Below are 26,987 nucleotides of genomic sequence, written 5' to 3'. Positions count from 1 at the left end.
GAGCTCTTAACTGTAAACAGTCACTTGATTGATTTTGACTGAAATAACAACTTGGCTCAGAATGTATGCTTGCATTTGCCTGTACATGTTACGGTATTTTTTATCAGAGCAAGAAAATTAAGTGTTCCTTTTGGGGGGGGGGGGGGGGGGGGCGAGTAGGGAGTGGTCTAAGCTGGTTGGCTAACCATTCCCTTTTTCGTCCGACAAATTTTATTTGCAAATTACTGGAAAATGCACAATTTCTTAACTTTCCGTGGAAAAAATACACAATACATTATTTATAAATCACGGTCTGTGCAGGTCTTTCGAGTTTGAGGTCTTTAGAATCAATTACTTTTTACGTGTCGGTTTACAAGAATGTGTGTTATCCCTGGACAAATGGGGCGTGTCTAACTCTGAAAAATTGATCGTCTGCTGACGTCTGGTACCCGGTACACAATCACTGACGTGACAAGCAAGCATAAATGAAGCAGTGCACCAGTCTTTCGGCGTACGTGCAGGGTTGTGTACGGCAGGCACTACATTGTCTGTCAGAAAGGTCACATTTTTTACCCAGTTTTAACCACCAAAAAAATCAACTAATTCACCAAAATGTCTGGTGGTTTTGACGAAGAATCCCAAAACATCAAGAAGCTGAAGGCTGATATGCCGGACATGGGCTCAATGGGACGGACGATGTCCTTTTCCGGCGACGACAGTTACGTCGATACGGTGTCAAAGTTCGCCCGGGCCGGCCAGGGCTTTGGAATGGTGGGCACCGGTAAATGCGTCGCGGTCTTCACGAGCGGAGGCGACTCGCAAGGTTCGTTCAATAATTTAATTGCCTCATTTTTTGAAAGTTTGTAGCCAACCACCAGGTGGGCAGTGATTGTGTATTAACTCCTTGGTGGGAGGAATATTTAATTTAGATTTGATGATTGTCTGTTTAGCCTTCGCCTCGGGCAACAGAACTTCAGAAGTGAGATGGTGAGACTGAGAAGAAGATTTTTGTTTTGTTTTGCATTGCAGGAATGAATGCTGCTGTACGTGCTGTCGTTCGAATGGGTATCTACGTTGGATTCAAAGTCTATGCTATACATGAGGTTAGTAGACCAGGAACACGTTCAAAGCAGTTAATGCAGTATTTTTAATAACTATGATTTTATAATAATATGATTTTTTACGGCTTCTGACAAGTGCTCCGTGAACATAAAGAAAGCGACACATTCGTGGCTGTCAACATAAGGCTAGATTCCCTTTGCTGTGCATTTGAATTTGACGAAGTAAAATAAAAAAAAAACAGTGGGCATCCGTTGAGACAGTGATCCTTGTTAATCTTTTTTTCTTGGATTTCAGCATTGGGCAAGAATAGGCACAATCGCTGGTCGCAAGATACATCAGTTTATGTCATCTGACATGCACCTCATGAACAAAGTGTATAGCGACAAATTGGGTGACCGCCCACTACTCCTAGAACTATGAGGCTCCACGTAGTGGAGCCTCATAGGTTCAGAAGCCCGCAAAATTGTTGTCAGCACAAAACACTAATTAAGTACAAAAACGTCCATCCCAAGCAGGCCGTTTTTCACAGAACCGCTGCACAGTTTGCCCCTAAACTCCATACAATACCTCATGACATACTCACGTTATGTGCACCCAACAAACATCGGTGGATTCTGTCTGTTTTTCGGCAAAAATGATGAAAAATATGCCCTTTCCGCACTGAGCCAACCTAACACTTGAAACGAGCACGCGTGCAGAATGATCGCAGTCATTTTCGGTTCGATCGCTCGGAGCGCGCCGCGGGGGGTATGGTGTAGGAGCGGAACGATAGTATGCGCATGCGTACAAGTGCAAATACGTACCCCCCGCGGCGCGCTCCGAGCGATCGAACCGAAAATGACTGCAATCATTCTGCACGCGTGCTCGTTTCAAGTGTTAGGTTGGCTCAGTGCAGAAAGGGCATATTTTTCATCATTTTTGCCGAAAAACAGACAGAATCCACCGATGTTTGTTGGGTGCACATAACGTGAGTATGTCATGAGGTATTGTATGGAGTTTAGGGGCAAACTGTGCAGCGGTTCTGTGAAAAACGGCCTGCTTGGGATGGACGTTTTTGTACTTAATTAGTGTTTTGTGCTGACAACAATTTTGCGGGCTTCTGAACCTATGAGGCTCCACTACGTGGAGCCTCATAGTTCTAGGAGTAACCGCCCACCATATACAGACATCTACATGTAGAGCTGGATAACTTTGTCCGTGAAGCTTTGGTACGGTGCTCTGAAGATCATAGATTTGAGTCCCACTCGTGTCAATTCCTTTTCGACATAGTACAGTTCAATCATTGTGCATAGTAATAGTGACTCGTTGCTTCTTTTTTTCTGCCAGGGCTACCAAGGCATGGTTGATGGCGGCAACTGCTTTAAAGATATGACGTGGAAAGACGTCTCTGGTATTATTCAACGGGTAAGATGCCTCGCTCATCAATCCATAGTTGGCACGCATTTTTGACTGACTGACTCACTGTCACTTGTGAAGTTGACTTGCAAAAAATGTCACAGTGGACCACTTTGTAGTTCGCTGGTTGCAGAGGGCCGGCTTACAGTCCGTTTTGCACTTATCTCTCTGACTGACCGACTGGCTGACTCCCCCTTGTGAGTTAGACTTGTATCAGTCTCACCTTAGCCAGATGACTATCTACATCCCTTAGACCAAATTTGTTAAATTGTTTTCTACCAACCTTAAGTTTGTAATATCGCATATTCTTTCACCTAAATGGTTCTCAACCGTCCTCTTTGAACGAGCTTCATCAGTGGAATCTACCATTTTTTATAGGGGGGTACAGTGATCGGCAGTGCCCGGTGCCAAGACTTCCGCGAGCGCTGGGGAAGGAAGAAGGCGGCGCTGAACCTGATCAAGCGTGGCATCAACAACCTGGTGGTGATCGGTGGGGACGGCAGCCTGACGGGGGCTAATCTGTTCCGGCTAGAGTGGGCGGAGCATCTGACTGAACTCTCGGAGGAGGGTGCGATATATACTTGACCCTCACTGCTTCAAATTTCTGCTGACCCCAGAGACATGGACGTCAATCTGTGGGGGAGGGAGGGGGGCAATTCCCCTCCACTTTTTAAAGTGGAGGATATCACACCGTTTGTTCCCCCACTTTTTCATCCCCGAATAAAAATTGTAGCCTACATTTGATTCTGTAGCTCAGAATAGCAGGTTCAATGACTCCAAACTAAAAAATGATGTTTAAATGATGATGTTTTGCTCAAAGCTTTAGTTAAAGTGGTCAAAAACTGCCTCAGACCGCACCACAGGATTGGCTGCCACTTTGCTTCCACAAAGCAAAAGGATTCATTTCATTCATATATTTTCTGACTGTTTTCCATATTCGATCAAACGAAATGCACTGTTAAGTCTCACGCTTGATTTTTTTCTTCACAGAGTTAATCACAGATGCAGAGAAAGAACATTGCAGTCACTTGAACATCGTTGGAATGGTAAAACCTTTGCTTCATTTTGTCATTGTGATTTGAGAGAAATTATCTAAACCCATTAGCACCTGTACTACATTGTATTACATTGTATTACATTGTACTACGTTGTGTTACATTGTATTACATTGTATTACATTGTATTACATTGTATTGTATTGCATTGTATTACATTGTACTACGTTGTGTTACATTGTATTACATTGTATTACATTGTATTACATTGTATTGTATTGCATTGTATTACATTGTATTACATTGTATTACATTGTTTACATTGTCTTACATTGTATTACATTGTGTTACATTGTGTTACATTGTATTACACTGTGTTACATTGTATTACATTGTATTACATTGTATATATTCCCTGTTGAATCCATAAAAAAATAGAGGCAGTTCGGTGGGGGGGGGGGGGGGTCCAGGGAGGTACAGGCAGGGCAGTTTTGGGCGGTACTTGGACTTATCTGTTAACGCGGCTCACGAAAATAATTAGCCATTTCCATGAGTCGGCCATTGTGCATTGTTGTGAATCCAAAGTGAGGCTAACCCTGTGAATATGATGTTTCAGGTCGGTTCCATTGATAATGACTTCTGTGGTACGGACATGACCATCGGAACCGACACTGCCTTGCATCGGATCATTGAATGTGTGGATGCCATCTCAACAACTGCACAGAGGTGAGAGGCTACCATCCCCAGCCTTGTCCATTTCTAGCCCTGATGACCACCCTCAGGGCTGTCCATTCCCAGCCCCGCTCACTTAAACCCTAACCTTGCCCATTTTCAACACCTTCACCCCTAACCCGGCCCACTTTCAACCCTAGGCTTGCCCACTTTCAACCCAAACTCTGCCCAACTTCAATCCAAACTCTGCCCAACTTTAATCCAAACTCTGCCCATTATCAACCCAAACCCTGCCCAACTTCAACCAAAACCCTGCCCATTCTCAACCATAACCCTGCCCAACTTCAGCCCTCACCCTGCCTACCTTCAACCCCATCCCAGCCCACCTTCAACCTTAGCCCTGCCTACCTTCAACCCCAGCCCTGCCTACCTTCATCCCTCACCCTGCCCATTCTAAACCCTAGTCCTGCCCACTTCCAACCCCAGCCCTGCCCACCTTTAGCCCTCACCCTGCCTACCTTCAACCCCATCCCAGCCCACCTTCAACCTTAGCCCTGCCTACCTTCAACCCCAGCCCTGCCTACCTTCATCCCTCACCCTGCCCATTCTAAACCCTAGTCCTGCCCACTTCCAACCCCAGCCCTGCCCACCTTTAGCCCTCACCCTGCCTACCTTCAACCCCATCCCTGCCTACCTTCAACCCTAGCCCTGCCTACCTTCAACCCTAGCCCTGCCTACCTTCAACCCTAGCGCTGCCCATCATCAACCCTAGCTCTATCTGCCCACCTTCCACCCTAGCCCTGGTTTGCCTAGCCCCACCCATCCCGGCCCCACCCACCCTTACCTGTTCCAAAAAAAGGGTAGTTTTCTCCATGTCAATGCTGTGAAATGCTTTGCACCATTTTACAGTGTCCCTGACAAATGGCAGAAACTGAACTGATTTTTACCCAAACTTCCAGATATTCGACCACTCATTGCTCAAACTTTACTTATTTTGTCCCTCGACCAGTCATCAGCGGACCTTTGTTCTAGAAGTCATGGGTCGTCACTGTGGTTACCTGGCCTTAGTGGCTGGTTTGGCCAGCAGTGCTGATTGGATCTTCATCCCAGAATGGCCTCCCGAGACCAACTGGCAAGATAAACTCTGCAAAAAATTGACCCAGGTAAGAAACTGCATTAAAATTGCACTATATTAGGGTCCAGTCAAAAATAGTGTCCACCCAAAAATGTTAAAAGGGAATATACAACGTTTGCAAACATCAAAAAAACAAAACTACCAAATTATCACGAAATACCTTACTGGACTGTTGCTGAATGACAGTCTAAAGCATCCTGTAAGGCCAGGTTTGCCTAAAAATTAATGGAGTATGATGGACTTGGGCCCGGAGGCCTAAAGCAAAATCTGAATTGGAAGTAGTGTGATTGATGGATTTTGGCGGACTTGGTCCAGTACTCAGTAAAGACAGTAGGGAGTTGGGGTTAAAATTAAAATGTCCGCATATTTTTCCCCCTCAGACTAGAGAGTTTGGCAAGCGGCTGCATATTATCATTGTTGCGGAGGGTGCCAAGGATCAACAGGGCAACCCTATCACAACGCAGCAAATCAAAGATGTAAGTTGAGTCATTATCGGGGTTATCTTGTAAAACTGGGCCCACTGTTTTTCCTGTGCCTGTTACAACTGTGTAATATTTTGTAAATCCAGCAGCCGATTTCACGAAACTTTACGCAACGGCATAAGTCCACTTACGCCACAATTTATCACGCCAGTTTCAGTTATGACAATTTCACGAAAGTTTCATAGTGTGTAAGTCCGCGACTTGCGCAACAAATTATGGAGTAACTTGCGCAATCATTTTAAGGGGCATAAGTTGTGGCTTAACGACTGAAAATGACTTACCAGCAAATCGTGATCATCGTGGCGCCAGTTATTGCACAACTTATCAAGGTTGATACAAGACACTCACAGCTTAGTATTTGAAGTAAATGAATTGCTATTTTACTTGTCCATAACACTTGCAGTGTAATGGTTTGTATATGTGAAATTCATTCTATTTTTGTCTATTGTTTCCCAACAGTTGATAGTCACACGCCTTGGCCATGACACGCGAATCACCGTTCTTGGTCACGTGCAGCGCGGAGGGAATCCCTCGGCATTTGACAGAATTCTAGTAAGTGTTAACTGAGACTATTTTCTCTGAATGAGGCAAAAATAGTCATGTTGTATTTCCCGGTTTCACTATCAAAAAAAAGGAAGAAAAAATGGTTAGATTTTTAATACAATTTTGTTTTTGGATGGTCAGTTCAAATGCAATAATGCAACAGGCATTGCTCAATTTTTTGTTATTGCAGCTTTTAAAAACTTTTTAATGTACTGTAAATATGTTTGGATATTTGTTCATATTTTTCCAGGGTTGTCGTATGGGAGCTGAAGCTGTACTCTCATTGGTCGATGCCGATCAGGAAATGCCGGCCTACGTGGTTACCTTAGATGGCAACAAGGCCATCAGAACGCCCCTGATGGATTGCGTCACTAGAGTAAGTGTCTTTCCTAGAAATGCCAAACCCTCGTCCAAAATTTTGCAAGTATTAGTCAAAATGTTATTCAGAATTGACTCTAAATTTCTCTTGCAAATTAGCAGTGGAAAAACGTCCGAAGTGTCAATAGTGATGAACTGCAGTGGTGAATTATTATCAACTAGTCTTGTAGTCGAGTCCATCACAAGTCGTCATAAGTCATCACAAGTCATCACAAGTCAATCACAAGTCAATCACAAGTCATCACAAGTCAATCACAAGTCAATCACAAGTCAATCACAAGTCAAAACAAGTCAATCACAAGTCAAAACAAGTCAATCACAAGTCAAAACAAGTCAATCACAAGTCATCACAAGCCATCACAAGTCATCACAAGTCATCACAAGTCAATCACAAGTCATCACAAGCCATCACAAGTCATCACAAGTCCTCACAAGTAAATCACAAGTCAATCACAAGTCATCACAAGTCATCACAAGTCATCACAAGTCAATCACACGTCATCACAAGTCATCACAAGTCAATCACAAGTCATCACAAGTAATCACAAGTCATCACAAGGCAATCACAAGTCATCACAAGTCCATCACAAGTCATCACAAGTCAATCACAAGTCATCACAAGTCATCATAAGGCATCACAGATCATCACAAGACATCGCGAGTCATTCCTTCAATTTCTTATCATGTCTTTTCTTACAGACACAAGCGGTTGCCCAGGCTCTAAAGGAAGGCAAGTTTGAAATGGCGGCTGAGCTAAGAGGAAGGTTCGTTAATGTTTTTCTTTTCCAAACTGTTTTTTTTTGTCTCCTGGCAAAACAACTGGCTTCCTTTTATTCTGATCTGGCTTTCCTTTATTCTGATTTGTTACCGATTGGAAACGAAGAATGACTTAATGGTGAGCGATTGGAATGATAACTCATTAGCATGTTTACTACATTGTATTACATTGTATTTATTCTCTGAAAAGTTCATAAATGTTCTTCAATGACAAGAATACTCCACATTTTTACCATTGAGGGTATAGTTACGCAGAGAGTCTATATATCAATTAACTCATTACTCACAGATCAGGTTGCATTTTCCTTTTTACCAACAGGAGCTTTGTAAACAACCTGCGTACATACCTAACCTTGACTCGCCTGAAACCACCAGACAAAGTCTGCAGCCTAGACGGAAAGACTTGCGCGGTAATTCACTTCAATAATAACCTGAACTCCGAACACAATCCTTAAACAATCCTGTCGTCGCTCAGTTATTTATTTATTTACTTTTTATTTATTTTATTTCTTTCTGGTAATGAAACCAAGGATTCCTCAAAAGTACCCTAGGCACTGTAGCTCGCAAGCCTGAAGAAACCTGTGGAGAGAAGACAATGAGAAGAAATTACAGTTTTAGAGGTGGGAGGAAAAGCCCAGAAGAATATTCTGGGGAAAACCCATGGAATCAGGTAGGGACTGAAAACCCAATCCACATATTGGCCCAGGCGGGATTCGAACCCGGGTCACAGCGGTGGAAGGCGAGGAAAGTACCGCTACGCCAACCTGACAAACTATGCATTGAAATTATTTTTTACTTTCCACACAGGATTCAGTTATACAGGGTGAGTAAAAAAAAAGCGGAACCCAAACCTGAAGAAATATATTTCATATTTAAAAAAACGTTGTAGCACCAAAAATAATTATGATTGGTAAGCCAATTTCACAAACTACTTTTAGATGAAAAAATTACTTCAATAGCTCAATATATATCACCATGTAACGAAATGACCCTAAAATCAGTTTCATCCAAAATAGCGATTGATTGTGTGTTCTGACTGTTTGGAACAACAGCAAAAATGACACAGAATACTTGTTTCAACAACTGTAGTACACAATATCTTTATTAACAACCTTGCTTTGGCGAACAATAGGATTTATAAAATCCACTTTTTTTTAAAGACTGGCCTTCAAAAGGACTTTGTTGAATATTTGTAACTTTTAAACTGAGGTTTTATCGCTGGTGATGTTTGAAGACAATTGTGACAACAATGCTTGAAATCAAATTTTTGGACGAAACAGATTTTAGGGTCACATCGTTTAAATGGTGATATAATTTGAATGGATTGAGCAATTGAAGTAATTTTTATTCATCTAAAAGTAGTATTAAATTGTCTTACCAGTCATAAATATTTTTGGTGCTACATATTTTTTATAAATATGAAATATATATCTTTGGGTTTGGTTCCACTTTTTTTGACTCACCCTGTACCGTGGTGAAAATCAGGACAAAATATATTTCAAGGAATTTTGATTTGAATTCATCATTTGGAGTCCATATTCAGTACGGCTCCTCATGACATCTGCGTTAGGCCAAAAAAAAAAGTCTCCAGTTTCTGGTATGGAGCTTGCCCAAAAAGTGGTGCGGCAGCGCGGCTTTTTTTTTTTTTATCTGTTTTTTTTGCTTCAAATGTCGGCTGAGGACTGCAATTGGTGCCCGACTAAACTTGGTGAAAATATATGGGAGTCCAAAGAGGCCACATAAAGCTTATTCTCGATCATATCCCAATCTAAAAACACGTTAAAATTGTGCAACAGCAGGATTCCAGTCAAACCAGTGAGTTTGGCAGTTTTGAGACATCATCTTTTATTGAAAAAAACTTTTTCATTTTGCCGACGCGCATGGCTACGGCGACGCGCGCGCATACCAAAAACCGGAGACTTATTTTTTTTTGGCCTTATCTTTCTCTATTTCAGTCCAATATGAACGTTGGCGTGATGAACATTGGTGCTCCCGCAGCCGGCATGAATGCTGCCATCCGTGCGTTTGTCAGGACGTCGCTGTTCAACGGCTACAGCGTGCTGGGAATCCATGATGGCTTCGAAGGACTCCTCGAAGACAACGTAAATATGGGATCTTATTTACTTTTTTTTTCATTTTATTTTTAAAAGTTTTTTGGGGGGGATATATATCGTGGTCAGTTGTATTGGTGTGCTGAAAATAACGAATATCCAAATAGTTGATCAGAGACCGTTATTTCTGCTATTACTGTTAAGGCCAAAAAAAAAATAAGTTGGTCTCTGGTCAGCGCGCGCGTCGATTTTAATCATGCGCGTCAATCTTTTTTTTCTTCAAAATGTTCCGCGGTAGCTCCAACAGCGCCCTCTATTGCCGCACCTCCTCATTTTTTTTCTACCAAAGAGCACCAAGGAATGGGAAATTGCACCAAGGCAGATGATCAAAAGCACCAAGGCAAATTATGGAGGACACCAATGTACATGAGGACACAAAAAAAGCAAAATTGTACCCACCTTGTCTGTACAATCCAAGCTCGAAGAAAAAAAAAAAAAAAAAAAAAAAAAAAAAAAGCCGCGTCGCCGCATCAATTCCGGAACTTTGGTCTGACCAGAGACCAAATATTTTTTTTTTTTGGCCTAAGTAGTGCTATGAAACTGGGCCCTGTTCTTAACAGGCATGCAACTTTTCCTCGGATCAGCTGAATGCCTCTTTTTTTATTCTCATTTCTGCCATTCAAAATTGAAAATCACTGTACAAAGTCTTCTGAATTTAGGAATTTCCTCTTTTTTGGTGAGTTTAGAGTTGCATGCCTGTCTTAAACAGACATGATAGTTTTGTGTAAATTTGTGATGAAATAAAGCATTGCGTCTCTGACATCTTGCTGAGCTGTGTGACCTCTCCCCTTTGACCTCTAGGTCCACCATATTGGCTGGATGGACGTGGGGGATTGGGTCCGAATCGGTGGCTCATTGCTGGGAACCAACAGGTAAGACTAAAAACAAGGGATTCTCATTCAAAGCAAAGTTGTGTATTTGAAGCATCTTCTTACATGCACAGAGACTGCAGTGCGTGAAAACCAACCCCAAAATTAAAATCTCGGAAGTTGCTGTTAAGATTTTAATTGGCATTCTCTGGTTCTTGTGAACGGACTTCTGATTTACTTGTGATGGTCTTGTGATTTACTTGTGACTGGACTTGAGATGGACTCGATTACACGTATATCTTGTTTATTATGTCAATGCTATCACTTAGAAAAATTTAGTGATGCGTGTACATGCATGTAAGGTAACATTTTGCTGTGCAACTACTTTTCATTTACTTTCCCTTTTTAGAAGAATTTATATCCCCCCCCCCCTTTTTGTGATCTTTTTTGGAACCCTTGTGTCAAGCGTTGCCATGTTCTTTGTTTTCTCCTATGTTACAGTGGTCTGTTTCCAGGGAATACCAGCCCAATGCCTCATGGGTATTCTTGTTTTTTTTACGTATTTGAATTTCTCATTCTGTACATGTCGTGCAGATTCCAAAATGGGCATTTTCTTAGTTGGGTTGTTGTGTTTGCCCCCCGGGCAAGTGGCCACACTGACCTGGGTCTGGTAGCCCGCCTGCTGAAGTGCATTCTGTAATGGAAGAGATTGGTGTACTGATCGGGAAGTTCCATTACCAATGTCCACTCTGTAGCTGTTTAAAAACAAACTTCTACAGAAACTGAATAAAAATCAAATACCTTTCATCCGGTACAAATTGACCCACCCAAGTGTATGCTATATACATGTACGCCTTTAAATGTGTCTTTTTTTTTCATTCTGAGCCTAAACCATTTTGTTATTTTGTACTGACTGAATGCTTCTGCTTAATACCCAAGCCAGCAGAAATGGGGGTACTGTGGGTGCACCTACAACTGTTTGGATGGGGTCCTAGAATATACTAAAGCACCCCCTACTCCCGTGCAAAAAAAAATGCGTTCAAGCCAGTGTTCCAGCCAGGCATTAAATAGCTCAATGAAGGCTATCGTGCTGTTACGCTATAAACTTTGCTTGCTTAAAAAAAGCTCCTTCCGTTTTTTTTTTTTTTAGCACGGCGACTTTGAACGTCTCGCCCAGTCTGTACGATTATTGATACAGGGCGAAGCGTTGACAATTAAGCGCTGTTCGATAGATAACAATTTCCAAAGTCTATTTCACAATGTCGTCATCCACAATTACGGTATATTTTTTACCTAAAAAATGATTCTCATATAACTCATTATTCATATGGACGAATTCTTGATATTATTCATTAACTAGTTCCTTTTTCTTTATAACTGTTTGTAATGATTAGCGTCAAATGTTGAACGATATTAAGCACAAAGCCCAACTATAAAATGCTCAATTTGGAAACATAATCAGTGCAAACGGTACGCTAAGGAGCTACTAATCACAAACGGCTTAACCATTGCTACTGGCAATTCATCTTTTACTTTTTTGTTCATTATTTTTTGCCTGCCTCAAAAACTGCTGCATTCTTTTAAGAATTCTTCCATAGAAGCTAACAACAATGGCAATTCCATAATTCCTTTTTTTTTAATGAAAGTCTGTTATAAACTATCGTCTTTCTCTTAAACTTAGATTTTTTCCCTTCGCTGGTCAAGAATTTCTCACTTTTGCAATCATGTTGATGTATCTGCCGACTTTCATGAACTTAGTTGTAAATTTTGCTCATTTGGTTTTGGCATATTTTTTTAACTGAGGTTTCAAAGGGTACGGGCAGATTTGAAATTAATCATACGGTCACGAAGATCAGGCATGTAACTGGGACTTTTGAAAAACGAGGAAAGTCCAAACCACACAAGACTTTGTAAGGTATTTTTCAATTTGTAATGGCATTCATGAGAAGTAAAAATACGAGGAAATCAGCGGATCCGAGGCAAAGTTGCATGCTTGGAAGATATAGATCTGAATGATTTCCGTTCTTTGGTTCTGGTTTTTGTTAAATGAGATAATGGCTTGAGTGAAATAAAGCATGGTATGGGGTGGTGTGTTGAAATAGAAATTAACCCTTTTTTTCAGTTTGGGCTGTAGATGGGAGGGGGGGGGAGGGTGGAGGGGGGGGGGGGTTTGAATGTACGTACAAGGGAAGTAATGCATGAGAATTGTGAGTATTAATCCAAGAGGAATGAGTGACTAACAAGGCATGATTAACCTTAACTCCCTAGGCATTTTTGCTAGGATGCAACCTAGAATTTTTTTTCTTGCATGTTGTCCTTGGAGGGGTGACAACTGCCTCAATCCTGCAAAATCCTCCAGTAATCACTGCCCATATGTTGAGGCAGAGCCAGTGACATTCTGGAGCAGTGCAGGGGATCTCAAGTATAATCTAGGACTAAATTTATGCACGGCGGAGCATAAGCAACACAAGGTTTAGCCCAAGACCTTGACACAGTGCATCCTGCAAAATCAGCCACACATTTTTGCCATATAGCCTCAATCCTGCAAAATCCTCCATTTTGCAAAGAGGATTTGGAGGATTTGCGAAGGTTAGGGCTAAAAACAGCTCATATACCATTGCAGTAGGATACGCACTTCTAAGGTTCTGTAACTAATACCCATTACACGAGCGGGCGCGACGGTGTGTGCAAAATGCACTGAGATAAAAATTGTCAACTTAATCTGAGTGAGAGCAATATAATCGCAAGTTAAACCTGTTGGAGTGTCTAATCTTGTAAAGTAGTAGAACTCTTTTTTTTTACTGAGGCATCCTGCTCAATACACGTGTGTCTCCCGTGCCAAAGTACAGCTTCTAGGCTAGTCTTGTTTCAAGAAGTTGTTGTATATGGGATACGCGATCACCCGCCGTTAGAGGGTGTTATCAAAACGAACCACTTTCACCCACGAACCGCTACCACATAAGAAACAAAATATGTCTGTAATTGCGGTAAAATTTTGTAAAGTCTGACCATATTTTGTCTCATTACTATTTGCCATTATAAGTCAGCATTGCACCAATGCTCAACATTTGCACCTACATGTACATATACAGTAATTGGTCAATTACAATCGAAATGTTAGTGATTTTCTCCACTTTTTTTCTCAGAATTTTTTTTAACTATTATTTTTGGGTTTAAATGTCTGTAATTACTTTTTTTTGTAACCTTTGCAGAATGACACCGGCAAAGATTCTTGACAAAGTCGCCGAGAAATTCAAGAAATTCAACATTCACGGCTTACTGGTGATTGGGGGATTCGAGGTATGGCAAATCACCGAAATAAAAAAGAGGAAATTCCAAAATACAGACTGAAGTAACTCACTTTCTAATGAAGCCAATAAGTTTGCTGTTTTATAATTCAATTTGTGACTTTGGATTCACCTGCTTTGTATGTATATGTGGAGTGCCATTACCTTGTGGTCTGCAACATTGAACTCATGGTCTGTGGGTAATTCTGCAGGTTGTGGGTTCGAGTCCAGCCTGGGTCATGGTGCGTGTGCCCTTGGGCAAGGCACTTTGTCACTCATTGCTTCTCCCCACCCAGGAGTAAATGGGTACCTGTGAGGGCAGAGATGGTTATTGTGGTTGATCTTAGCTGCTTTGCACCAAAATGGCAGCATCGAGCTGTATACTCCCCAGGGAGCTGAGATAGTATTTTGAGTGTTTCATTGGCCTAATGAGCAGGGTAAAAATGATGTAAAAGCGCTTTGATCTAAAAACACTGAAAAGCACAAAATGTAAAAGCACTATATAAAGTACCCATTATTGTCCCATTTTTGAATGAGTAAACTGCCTGAATCCTTTTAATGATAGTTGTCCAAAGTAAGGCCAAAAAAAAAAATAAGCCAGTCTCTGGTCAGCGCGCGCGTCGATTTTAATCATGCGCGTCAACCTTTTTTTTTTCAAAAATGTTCCGCGGTAGCTCCAACAGCGCCCTCTATTGCCGCACCTCCTCAATTTTTTTTTACCAAAGAGCACCAAGGAATGGGAAATTGCACCAAGGCAAATGATCGAGGGCACCAAGGCAAATTATGGAGGACACAAATGTACATGAGGACACCAAAAAAAGCAAAATAGTACCCCACCTTGTCTGTACAATCCAAGCTTAAAAAAAAAAAAAGCAAAAAAAAAAAAAAAAACCGCATCAACGCATCAATTCCGGAACTTTGGCCTGACCGGAGACCGAGTATTTTTTTTTTTGGCCTAAAACACATGTTTTTTTAACGATTTATATTGATCAACAGAGTTAAAGATCAAATAACCATCCACAACAATGAATTTTTTTTCTTTTTCACAGGGTTATCAGAGCATCATTGAGATGTCGGAGGCTCGTGATAAGTACCCATCACTCTGTATTCCCATGGTCATCATCCCAGCTACGGTCAGCAACAATGTGCCAGGCGCAGACTTCAGTCTGGGGTGTGATACCGCCCTCAACGCCATAACAGAGGTACGTTATACGTGTGAATACATCTGGATAGATAGACAGCAAATCAATTACTTAAAAAAATATGCCGATGTACACACGGTAATCTCGATACTACAACAGGCGTTTGAAAAAGTTGATCAGCGGCCCATAACGTCTATCGCCACATGCAAATTTTAACCGGCGCGCTTTGCATGCAACTTTTGACCGGAGCGGCACAAAGTTGCAGCTGGCACGTATAAAACCTGATCGGTGAGTTTCGAATATTCGATGAAACTTTTCAAATAATCAAATACTAAATTATTCAAAAATAAACAGCCTTAACCCTTGGCCATTTTATGCTGCTATAGTAAAGATATTACCCGTTTTTGCTCATTCAGATGAAAAATTGTTTGCACGTACTTTGCTATACAATGCCACACTTACTATTTACGCAAACCAGTGTGCAAAAGCGTTGATGTGTCCTACACATTGAGCTCATGTGAGTAGTCAAGCGTAGTGCCATCTATTGTTGAACGCCTACCTTGATTGACTTTTGACTTTTAACCTTTGACATCTCCAGGCGTGTGACAAGATCAAGCAGTCGGCCAGCGGCTCCAAGCGCCGCGTGTTCATCGTGGAGACCATGGGCGGCTACTGCGGCTACCTCGCGACGATGAGCGCCCTCGCTGGTGGTGCTGACGCCGCATACATCTTTGAGGAGCATTTTGGCATCGCGGACCTGCAGGCGGACGTGGAGCATCTGAAGGCCAAGATCTCGGACAATGTGCAGAGGGGACTGCTGCTCAGGTTGGTCAAGTCCATCACAAGTCAGATCACAAGCCATCACAGGTCATATCACAAGCCCATCGGAAGTCAAATCACAAGCCCATCGCAGGTCATATCACAGTTCATATTACAAGTCAAATCACAAGCCACAAGTCAAATCACTAGTCAAATCACAAGCCCATCAAAGTTAAAATCACAAGTCAGATCAAAAGCCCATCACATGTAAAATCACAAGCCCATCAAAAGGTAAATCACTAGCCCATCACAAGTGAATCATAAGCCCATCACAAGTCAAATCACAAGCCCATCTCAATTGAAATCATAAACCCATCACAAGTCAAATCACAAGCCCATCGCAAGTCAAATTACAAGCCCATCACATTTCAAATCACAAGCCAATCACAAGTCAAATCACAAGCCAATCACAAGTCAAATCACAAGCCCATCACAAGTCAAATCACAAGCCCATCACAAGTCAAATCACAAGCCCAACATAAATCAAATCACAAGCCCATCACAAGTCAAATCACAAGCCCATCACAAGTCAAATCACAAGCCAATCACAAGTTAAATCACAAGCCCATCACAAGTCAAATCTCAAGTCCATCACAAATCAAAATCACAAGCCCATCACAAGTCACAACAAGTAAAAGAGGTCACAACGATTTCTCATCTCTTTGTTTCTCCTTTGATCCTCAAACGTCTTCTAGGAATGAGAAAGCCAACGCCAACTTCTCCACGGATTTCATCCAGCGGCTGTTTGCTGAAGAAGGCAAGGACGTCTTCACCACACGCAATAATGTGCTGGGACACATGCAGCAGGTTGGTTTATATGTCGGTATTGGATTCAAGTCCTCACAAGTCCTCACAAGTCCTCACAAGTCCATCACAAGTCCATCACAAGTCCATCACAAGTCCTCACAAGTCCATCACAAGTCCTCACAAGTCCATCACAAGTCTTCACAAGTCTTCACAAGACCATTATAAGTCATTTTGTCCCAAGTCAAGTCCAGAGAAATATTGTTCCTGTTAACCTGTTCGCGCCGGATGACGTGTATACCCACAAAGGTTTTGCGGTATTCAGAACGAATGAAGGATAAACACGCAGTGAGCGAGGCCGGAAATTTCTGTCAGCAACTCGCTCGCAGCGAGCTAGGCCGAAAATATCTGTCAGCAACTCGCTCGCAGCAAGCGAGGCCGGAAATATGAGTGTGCTGCCCGAGGGTGATGGCTTCAACCCGCCTGGCTTGAGGTCAAGTGAAAAGAAATCCCGCGCCTCGTTCCTTTCTTGTCAAAATAAACCCAGCGTGAATTGATTCAAACCCTAGATGTAAATCTGTCCTTTTCTTCTCCTTTCCAGGGAGGCTCACCATCTGTGTTTGATCGTAACATGGGCACCAAGCTTGCTGTCCGGGCATCGGAGTTCCTCCGAGAACAAATCGAGAAAAACGTGAAAGACGGTAAGTGTTACTGACTCTAACAATGAAATTTTAGCTCAAATAAACCCAGAGGGAAACCAACTAGTTGTGGAAATTGTTGAAGTTGAACAGAGAAATTGGCTGGAGTGTGGGTTTGAACCTGCGACCTTCGGATTGCCGTTCCGGCGGTCTACCAACTGAGCTATCCAGCCTTATGTTGACGGTTAATATATTTGTCCAAGTGGCATTAGCCAGAAGCCTCCAACCCATAATGCCGTACAATTTTGCTAGGACCATTCCTGAATCCTCCAAAATCCGTTCTCATTCAGCCGATTGCAGCTACGCGATGTCACACACTGAACCAACAAAATAGCAACCGCGCGCGCAAGTGCGTCATGTCTACACTTGCACGCACCTATTCACAGCTTCGCCGAATTAAAAACGAACTACTAACAGAAATTTCCAAAAATGCGTCTTTATACACATCTTTGGAAATGTCTTCTTTAATTGTTTTTTCAATATGACAGCATGCCAGAAAGAATAATTTCACAGGGAGTTTAGTGCCATTACTATCTTTAAACCAATGCTTTTCAACAATAATTTCCTAACTTATATTTTGGAAAGCTATAAATGATATACTCGACTTTTAAAAGTACCTTGTTGCGTATTACCCACCCCGAAAAAAATGGTAATGTGACCATTGTGATGTTCGTTGCCCTTTGCCTACAGGTGTTGTGTACACCAACAGTCCAGACACGGCCTGCTTGCTGGGCATACAGAAGAGACGTCTTGGCTTCAGGCCAGTCCAGAAACTGAAAGCAACCACCGATTTTCAGTAAGTTTGCATCCCTTGGATGAACACATTTCAACTCTTGCGAATGTTTTGTAACTAATAATAATAATAATAATAACAAGCATTTACAGAGCGCTCTTACACATAAGGCATCACAGCACTTAACAGCAAAGTAAGTTATAGAAAAAAGACTCAAAATAAGTGAAAACAGTGAAGGCAGTTAAGGATTGAACAGAAAAGTCTTGAGACAGTTCTTGAACCCTTGAAGTGTTTGTGCTGAGCGGATTTCCCTCGGAAGACTGTTCCAAAGACGTGGGGCATGAGCATAGAACCCACGTTCCCCTATCGAAGAATGCACTTTAGGAACTACAAGCAGTGTGTTGTCTGAACCGGACCGAAGGCCAGGTCGTCTGGGGTGGTACACGTCAATGAGAGTGGTGAGATATGAGGGGGCGTTGTTATGGAGACATTTGTAGACTGTGGTGAGGATCTTGAAGACGATTCGGTGGTGGACCGGGAGCCAGTGAAGTTGATGCAGGAGAGGTGTATTAACGTGTTCATACTTCCCACATTTGTGGATTCATTTGGTAGCATGGTTTTGAACCCGTTGCAGCTGCTGGGCATCTGAGGACGAACTTCCTTGAAGCAAGGCGTTGGCATAGTCAAGCCTTGAGGTGACGACAGCCCTGCACATATCCCGGGACCCAATTTCATAGCACTGCTTAACAGTTAGCAGAATTACTATAGCAGAAAATTATGCTGTGCTTAAGCACTATTTCATGGCGTGGATGTGCTGCTTGATTTTACTGTATTTTATAACTAATATCCAAATTTTGTATCGTCTTTTTCAGACATCGCATCCCCACAAACCAGTGGTGGATGAAACTCCGCCCACTGTTGAGGATCCTTGCCAAGCATGCCAGCACGTACATCGTGGAGTCAGAGGTACAAGAAACCTGCTGTGAATGAAAGCGGGCTGCGTGTGAGTCCTTAATTCAGCCCAGTTGTCAACCAATACAAATTGCCTGAATTCAGAACAACTCAGAAATATATACCATTAACTCTCGTTAATGCAACCTTGCCCTCGCAATTATTTGCACAATAGACCTTTATCATGCTGCCACCATTTCAGCCATGTTCCCTGTATCCAGTAACAGTACTGAATGATAATGTTTATTGTGCAAATAGGAACCAGACTATTTTTCCTTTCAGCCTCACTTTGGTTATGTTGATTTGAATGGGAAAAAATCAAGATGGCCGCAACGTGATAATGGTCTATATTTTTTTGGACAAAATATACACTTAATCTGACTGGCATACCACTCAAATAAAAAGGTCTAGTTGTTCCCTTTCATTTGATGCCACATTTGACGTTGTGATGCTTCTGAAGTTTTCATAAATTTTCCAATTTTCAGCCATGACCACTTTCTCGTGGCATTGCCCTAATTTAATGTACATATATTTGGTTGCAGTAAACAAATGTAGGCATAGGTTAACAACTGTCATTTATTTTGTATGACTAACATTTTATCATGCACTTCTGATAATCCCTTGATATGCTGCACAATGTGTGTGCAGTTATAATATACAGTCGACTCTCGTTAGTACAAACTCTGTTGATACAAAATTCTGGTTATAACAAACATAAACATAAAACCTTGGTCCCGACTGTGCATTTATGTGCACAAGGAATGGGACTGACGTTCCTCTTAATACAAAATTCTGATATAACAAACAATTTGGCTAGGTCCGAACGAGTTTGTATTAACGAGACTCAACTGTATCTTTATTGATGTATAAAGTTCAAACACTTCCTGTGAGTTAAGCCCGGTTCATTCTTCACGTGGAAGCAAGTGCGAAGCAAAATTCATGTCGTCAACAATGGTGGACGTGCTTCGAAGAGTGCTTTTGAAGAGTGTTGAATATTGCATGCAGAAGTCTGCAGTGTCGTGCAAACGGTTACTATTGGACAGAACCTTAAAACAGCGGTTGTGTTTAAAACTCCGTAACTTAAAAAGTACATGAGTGATTTGAATGATTTTTGTACTAAAAGAAAGCTTATGAATTGGGCTTTCATATCCTAGATTTTGAAAGTGCTACATGCAGAACTTCACTAAAACAATGGTCCCGACATTTCGGTTTTCAGTTTTTTTTACTCACCCTGTACAAGAAGCACATCCAAGAATATATACTAGATCTGAAATTGGATGTGTCCAATTTATCTCCCTAGAATAGAAGCACACAGTTGTTCAAAATATTTTGAACTTTGAAGTGAAGTTTTAAATTTCAAATCTAAGTAATCTACTAAAAATCAAGCTTGAATAAACATTGAGCTGGAATGTTATTTATGTGGTGTCATTGAGTGCTCCTGAACCCATAAAATTCAGCTGGTGTAAGGTTGCTAAAGACTCACTTTGCATTCATCTCTGAAAGAGGTATTTGATAAATTTCGAAAAATTTAAATAACTTTCACTTGATATGCACTTTTTATATATATTTTAGTTGTACTTTTATTTTGTTTATTGTGTATAGGAGCTTCACCATTGCCAGACATGCATAATTTACACCGCTAAATGTTAATATTATGTTGTAATATGGTGACTAAGGCTAAGAAAGGTATGTCTAAAGAAAGGTATGTTTAGCCTTTGGTGACTTTAACACCATTGTACTTTATCATATGGCAGCGTATTAACTGCTTCATTATGTTCTCTCACTGACATAAGCATGCACAAATTTTGATAGTTGTTATTAATGCCTCGTAATTTATTTAAAAAGTCGAAATTTGTTGTGCTTGAGAGCGTTTACCAAGCACTTTTGCCTAACATTTAACATTTTGACAGCCTTTTAAGTAAACAATGTGTGACAACTTAATCTTTTTCGTGAAGAACGGTCTGAAATAAGAATATTTTCTTGACATTCTTTAGAAGTATGCCGTAGTGGAGTGTTTTTCTCTTAAACTTTGTTTTGATCTGAATATTTTTTCCCACACATTTGTGCCAAATATATTGTCAAATATGACACTATTATTAATGTGTTAAATTGTAACCTAACTTGATATATCAGATTACCAAAAATGTATTGAAATAGTTGCGTATTGGTGAAAGTGTCCATTTCTGGGCTCTGTGGGTAAAAAAATATGTAAAATCGTAAAATATATGACTGTCTCTCACCTTGCTATATGCTCTCAGTAACGTATCACGGAGCAGTCTGTTTAGTATGCTAATTTGAAAATTGTTGGACATGTTATTCATGCTTTCTTCCAAAGGCAAAAGATCTATCCCTTAAGCTCCGCCCATGGTGTTTCCACCAATCAAACCCGTTCTTTATGTCAGACTCGCGTGCACGTGCTTGTGACGCGCGCGCGGGGGAGGTGCACATGTTGTTAAATTGTACGTCCACGTGTTTAGTGGGCGGGGCTTAAATGGATCGTTCTATTATACACCGGGTGATTTAATGAATAAAACAGTAAAGTACCAACTATTCTTTGTAATTTGGACAGTATAGATATTGCACATCATTGTTAGCATAACTGTCTTTCGCGTTAAACGCTTTCGACTTGCAAATGCAGTGTATACAAAGTTAAGTGCTATATAGCAATAAGTATTTATAGAATAAAAGTGAAGTGATATTTATTGTAAATATTGCAGAAATGTGATTTCATAACTTGTGTTCAGTGTGTCGGCGTAGGGCTGTGTGCGCATACAGTGATGACGTTTTGCAAGGAAATCTTTTACCTCGATACCTAACCCAACAAAATATTCAGGAAGAAAAAAGAAGGTGCGGAAAATAACCCACTCGCCTTGAACCCGCTATCTGAACACGTCTTGGTATATCGCAATACAAATCGTGCCCTTAAATATGGAATGTTCCAAATAAAATATGCATGCTTAGAACTCCGATGACAAGGGCAACAAGATGCTTAAAATTCCAAGTCCTCTGACCCAATAGTTTGGAGAAAATCGCAGATGTACTCAACTTGACCCGCTAGTTTCAATTTGTGCAGGTACGGTATAAATTGATGATGTATCGCAATAAAATGCCCTTGAAAATGGAGCATTCCACAATACACGCTGTTAAGTAGGGTGACAAGATGCAAAAAAAAAAGGACAATATTTCACATCCAATAGTTTTGGAGAAAACCGCAGGTGTAGTCAACTTGACCGGTAGTTTCACTTCATGCAGTACACGCAATGCACAAATTTAAAGTTCCGAAAACTGCACCCCCTAAATAGCGCCCTCTATATTTACAAACGCAAATTCACTCTTGGAACCACAATCAAGATGGCCGCGCCCATGCGAATTGAGATGAGGCAACGTACTACCACCAATTTCTAAAGTTGTGTTAAAGTACAGCTAGAATAGAGTTCACTGTCTTGTTATGCATGAAATTGATTAAGAAATGTTCTTAGAACTAAATAGTTACATTGGATTGGATGCAAACGACCCACCGAAGGTAAATTATGACCGGAGAAAACTGCTATTTTTGTTTAGTTGTAAAGTTGTATTTTGTATAGGCCTATTGGTAACAGGTCATCTCGTACCTTGGGCAACTCGTACCTTGGACAACTCGTACCTTCAACTCGACGTCATTATGCCGAGTCGTACCTTGGACAACTCGTACCTTCGGCAAGTCGTACCTTCAGTTAAGACGACTCGTACCATCACGCGTAAGTCAAGTCGTACCGTCAATCAGGATAATGATCCGAGGCTGAATAAAGTGGACCGTAACTCATTGAAAGTGGACTGCTTATTAAAAAAAAGGTGAATCTCTTTTTGGTATGGGCTCTCTTTCCCCCCCAAAAAGAGGAATTTATTTAGCGCGAAGCCGGCCGCGGCAGCTTACTGTGTGCGCGGCATGCCACGCGGCATCCGTGCAAAGTGACACGGTTCTTGCGCCGCGCTGACCGGTCAATATGGACGTCTGTGCACGGTGACATTGATGCAGTCTGCCGTTACGTTTAGAGACTTAGGCTACGTGAAAATATTATGGAACTGATGTTTTTATCCAAGATTCACGTCTTACCATTATTTTTGCAATGAATGACCATCATTGAGATGATATATATATATGAAGAAAAAAGTGGCGTCAGGTTGCAACATTTTTCCTATTATTGATCCCTACAATCGCCTGAACTACTTTTTTTTTTCCCGCAAAAATGATAAGACGTGAATCTTGGACTGACAAATATTTCCAATTACACCAAATCCGCATCTGAAGTTTCTCCACTGTAAAATTCAATCTATCTTAACTTATCCATTAAAAACAGAATGGCACTGCCGCGCGCGCCGCGCAGCTCGCAGGCCGGCCGCTTCCGAGTCACCGGCATCGGTACCGCGCACGACCGACCGCTGCTCGTGCCCTCGGAGGCCGGCCCGCCAGGCCCAATGCGGAAAATCATGCTGCCTGGCAAAGCCATTAGATCTTGAATGTGGTTCTGTGAGATAGAAATTAACTTTGACTTGAAAAGAATCATATCGTTTCGGAGTCAAGGAACCACACACTAAGTCACGCACGTACAGTGTACTCTACTTATTATTCTGATGGTACGAGTCGTCTTAATTGAAGGTACGAGTTGTCCAAGGTACGAGTTATCCAAGGTACGAGATGTCCAAGGTACGAGTTGTCCAAGGTACGAGTTGTCCAAGGTACGAGTTGTCCAAGGTACGAGTTGCCCAAGGTACGAGTTGACTCGAAAGCGGCCTATTGTAACTTTGCTATGTCAGTTACACGTCCACACAGCGGAAAGAGTTTGCAACCTGACGCTGTTTTTTTTTCTTAATAAATCATCTCAATGAAGGTTATTCATTACAAAAATGATTGATGATATTGATAAGACTTGAATCTGGGACTGAGATTGAGAAACGTGTCCAATTATTGTTAGGAAATACTTTCCTTGACTCTCAATAGACAACCGTTGAAGTGGCATCAGGTTGCAACACTCTTTCCCTCTGCTTATTTTTGAGAAAATGTTTTCCCTTATTTTTATTTGCGCCATGGTAGGGTCATCTGATTCTTGCCACCGATTCTTTGACCGATGGCAGTTTCCTCGTACATCATTTCCTGTCAGCTTTTCTGAAAGGTAAGTTTCAAACTTGAACAGAAGATAAAAAAAATTAAAACCTACATGTGCTGGTCGTAAATTTCACCCTGAAATATAAATTTTGTTTTAAATTACCATTTTTCTAGCAATAGGCCTACAATTTGTTAATCACTTTTGAATGAGACATTCATAAAAAACAAAAATGGCTAGGGTATAAGTAACTTAAGTTGACTCATTTTGCTGCCATAATCTGTCCTTGATTTCAGGTGGTCACCATGTTTATTTTCTAGCCTTGGCCCAGTCCTTCAGCCATTATAATGCTGTTGCACAGAAACTGGTGAGTGAGTGTCCCAGGCTTATGGAATGCACCCTTGATAAACAATTAGCCCTCTTACTTTTAGCCGTGTAAAAACCTCCCATTCTTGGACCACCCCAGGTGGTTGCTGAGAAAATAATTGGTTGCATCGAGCCTTCCAGATTTGACAATTTTAAACATACCTAAGATAGTTTAGCCATTCCTATTGGTCGAGAGCCTGTCACGTGGGCGGTTTTAAACCGCCAATAAAACACTGGCTCGTTTTGAACACTATTCCTGCGCTGCTGCATTCTGCGCCACATCGCGCACGTACAGTTTTTATCACTATGCGCGCACATACTGGCCAAAGGGGTGTTTCACAAAACATGAGGTAATATTGTTGGCAAATTGTGAATTTTTGACTTGTTTTGTCTTTTTGATCTGCTATGGGCCTGGTTGTGGATAATGACCCTTGCCTTCGGCTTGGACCAATATCTACGTCCAGGCCACCAGCCAGTTTTAAGTTCTTGTTTAGAACCCGCCACGCACATGTTTATTCCCTTATTTTAACCCCATTTCTGTAGGGAGTTAACTTAACCTCTGCCAGAGACAGCGGCCAGCTGACATTTATCAATGGTTTGGACTTCTCCCTGCAACTGATGCATGCTGGGATTAATGGCAGCCAGGAGGACGAACTAATCGCATTCCAGTGTCTCAGGTAACAACTCTTCTCACACATGGTCCGAGCGGGGAATCGAACCCGGGCCACCGTGGTGAGAGGCGAGTGCTTTACGCACTAGCCACCCATCATGGTATGAAGGCTGAAACATCTGTCTATGACATCTCTGAAAAAACAAACAAACAAACAAACAGGGGAGAGGTTTTTTGTTATGTGTTTTCCTTTCTTTTTATAGTCATGGTTTTATAAAGATTTGTTGATTGACTACAAATAGGGTGCCCTCTTAAGACCCCAGTCAGAAAGTGGCCGGCAAGTTTCTCAGAAATTTTATGTATAACACTTTTTTAATGTGTTTTACTGGACAGAGACAAGACGGCCACAATTCAGCCTCTCTACAACGTCATCCGAGATGCATTATCACCCAAACAAAGTGAACAGGGGAAGAGTGCGACCAGATTACTAATAATCGACGACCTAAGTGTGCTCATCTCCTTGGGACTCAGTGTTCAGCAAGTGATGCAGTTTGTGCATTACTGCCAGGCCTCTCAGGTTAGTGAAAAATTGTCCAGTGCTTTGTCTTCAGTCGCTAACTTTTGGTTTTCCATTCATTAGTCAGTTGATCATAGACCGATCAAGGCACAAAGATGTGTCTGTTGATAAGATAGTCAAGTCGAGTCGAATCAGTTGCTCAAAGTGACTCAAGTCAAGTTGTTTGCCAAAGGTCTCGAGTTGAGTCACTGAAAAATGCAACTCATGTCGGACTGAGTGGAGTCATCAACTAGAGTCATAACAACTCTGCTACTTGGGCGCGAAGTCCGCTATCATCGCCTCCTCTCTCTGTTTGTCTCTGTAGCCAGAGACGACTGTAGTTTGCCTTGTTCACCACGATGCCGATGTCGATGACGAATGTAACGCCGCTCTAATCACGCAACTCAGACACCGAGCTCACTGTCTGCTTCAGGTTCAAGGTCTTGGTAGTGGCTACTCTAAGGACGTCCATGGACAGGTAATGCGAAATCTCTCAACCAGAGTTGGAATCACAAGTCATCATAAGTCAATCACAAGTCATCACAAGTCCATCACAAGACAATTACAAGTCATCACAAGTCAATCACAAGTCAATCACAAGTTAATCACAAGTCAATCACAAGTCATCACAAGTCCATCACAAGTGTATCACAAGTCAATCACAAGTCAATCACAAGTCATCACAAGTTAATCACAAGTCAATCACAAGTCAATCACAAGTCATCACAAGTCATCACAAGTCATCACAAGTTATCACAAGTCAATCACAAGTCAATCACAAGTCATCACATGTCCATCACAAGTCATCACAAGTCATCACAAGTCATCACAAGTCAATCACAAGTCCTCACAAGTCATCACAAGTCATCACAAGTCATCACAAGTCATCACAAGTCAATCACAAGCTAATCACAAGTCAATAAAGATATTTAAAAAAACACACCACACATCGGTGCAATCAGCCATTCTTTTGTAACAAACATTGTTAAACAACGTTATTTATTTTGTATTCAGCTCAAGATCGTCAAGAGAGATCCAAGCGGAACCAGTGCGAACCGGAACCAACCGGACAAGACACTGCAGTACAAAATACTGGACAAATCGGTGACGTTCTTCGCTGTAGGCACCTCGTCGGCTGTTTTATGAAAGCGCAGCATGCTAGCTGAACTCGTATATATCATGTCGCATTTTGTCCAATAACTTTTTTTTAACACGGCAAATGTTTTTTGTGCTCTCGTCACTTTAAATAAAATACAGTGACTTTCATGAAGCCACACGATCTAAGGATTCAATTTTCTTGAAGCTATACATTTTATTCCATTGGTTTTAAGTGATAACATGATCATGTCTATATACTTCTGTGAATTAAAAAAATAATAATGAGTATATGGCCGAGGTGTCACGTCATTCTGCAGATGAACTGCTATTGTTGTATCATGGAGGAAGGAATTCACTGTGTAAAATTTAATGACATTAACGGACTGAAGGAAAGTCTACTAGTGTCAACGTGAATTTAAACATCAATTTTCTGCACTTCACATATGAAAAGAGTATTTTAAGCATGAAGGATGTGCATTAATCAGATATGGCAGCAAACTATAAATTTGCAGAAAATACCATTTTTGGTCGACAAAATTAGAATATACAAGTTCATGAAACCAG

General features: G+C 41.4%; 2 protein-coding genes across 3 annotated transcripts; both read left to right on the top strand.

Annotated features, from left to right (window-relative positions):
• Positions 1–469: 469 nt before the first annotated feature.
• LOC119724930 (ATP-dependent 6-phosphofructokinase-like) lies at positions 470–18,940 on the top strand. Of its 2 annotated transcripts, XM_038196250.1 has the most exons (22): positions 470–802; positions 1,009–1,082; positions 2,368–2,445; positions 2,815–3,004; positions 3,427–3,482; positions 4,048–4,157; positions 5,113–5,266; positions 5,619–5,714; positions 6,180–6,272; positions 6,514–6,639; positions 7,341–7,405; positions 7,738–7,828; positions 9,374–9,520; positions 10,331–10,401; positions 10,840–10,878; positions 13,551–13,638; positions 14,675–14,827; positions 15,366–15,592; positions 16,282–16,393; positions 16,932–17,031; positions 17,719–17,824; positions 18,634–18,940. In XM_038196250.1, the coding sequence occupies exons 1-22, from the start codon at positions 592–594 to the stop codon at positions 18,749–18,751; spliced, it is 2,505 nt and encodes an 834-aa protein (XP_038052178.1). In that variant the 5' UTR covers positions 470–591; the 3' UTR covers positions 18,752–18,940. The 2 variants fall into 2 exon arrangements, with proteins under 2 accessions (XP_038052178.1, XP_038052179.1); XM_038196251.1 differs by lacking the exon at positions 10,840–10,878.
• A 3,101-nt stretch (positions 18,941–22,041) lies between these two features.
• Positions 22,042–26,709, top strand: LOC119724927 (elongator complex protein 6-like). The gene is made up of 7 exons (XM_038196248.1): positions 22,042–22,235; positions 23,784–23,862; positions 24,090–24,160; positions 24,703–24,836; positions 25,163–25,346; positions 25,651–25,803; positions 26,340–26,709. Exons 1-7 carry the CDS (start codon positions 22,182–22,184, stop codon positions 26,469–26,471), a joined length of 807 nt encoding a protein of 268 aa, XP_038052176.1. The 5' UTR covers positions 22,042–22,181; the 3' UTR covers positions 26,472–26,709.
• Positions 26,710–26,987: the final 278 nt, after the last annotated feature.

This window comes from Patiria miniata, unplaced genomic scaffold (genome assembly GCF_015706575.1).
Source record: "Patiria miniata isolate m_02_andy unplaced genomic scaffold, ASM1570657v1 HiC_scaffold_18, whole genome shotgun sequence".
In the NCBI taxonomy this organism is placed as follows: domain Eukaryota; kingdom Metazoa; phylum Echinodermata; class Asteroidea; order Valvatida; family Asterinidae; genus Patiria; species Patiria miniata.
Note: the sequence above shows the minus strand (reverse complement) of the source record. Positions and strands in the feature narration are given on the sequence as shown.

Bases quoted from the DNA above. Each gene is read 5' to 3' on its own strand.
- LOC119724930 (XM_038196250.1), top strand. From the start codon at position 592: ATGTCTGGTGGTTTTGACGAAGAATCCCAAAACATCAAGAAGCTGAAG. The intron at 5,715-6,179 runs GTAAGTTGAGTC...GTTTCCCAACAG, and splicing joins CAACGCAGCAAATCAAAGAT to TTGATAGTCACACGCCTTGG. The intron at 7,406-7,737 runs GTTCGTTAATGT...TTTTACCAACAG, and splicing joins GCGGCTGAGCTAAGAGGAAG to GAGCTTTGTAAACAACCTGC.
- LOC119724927 (XM_038196248.1), top strand. From the start codon at position 22,182: ATGTTCTTAGAACTAAATAGTTACATTGGATTGGATGCAAACGACCCA. The intron at 23,863-24,089 runs GTAAGTTTCAAA...CCTTGATTTCAG, and splicing joins CCTGTCAGCTTTTCTGAAAG to GTGGTCACCATGTTTATTTT. The intron at 24,161-24,702 runs GTGAGTGAGTGT...CCATTTCTGTAG, and splicing joins ATGCTGTTGCACAGAAACTG to GGAGTTAACTTAACCTCTGC.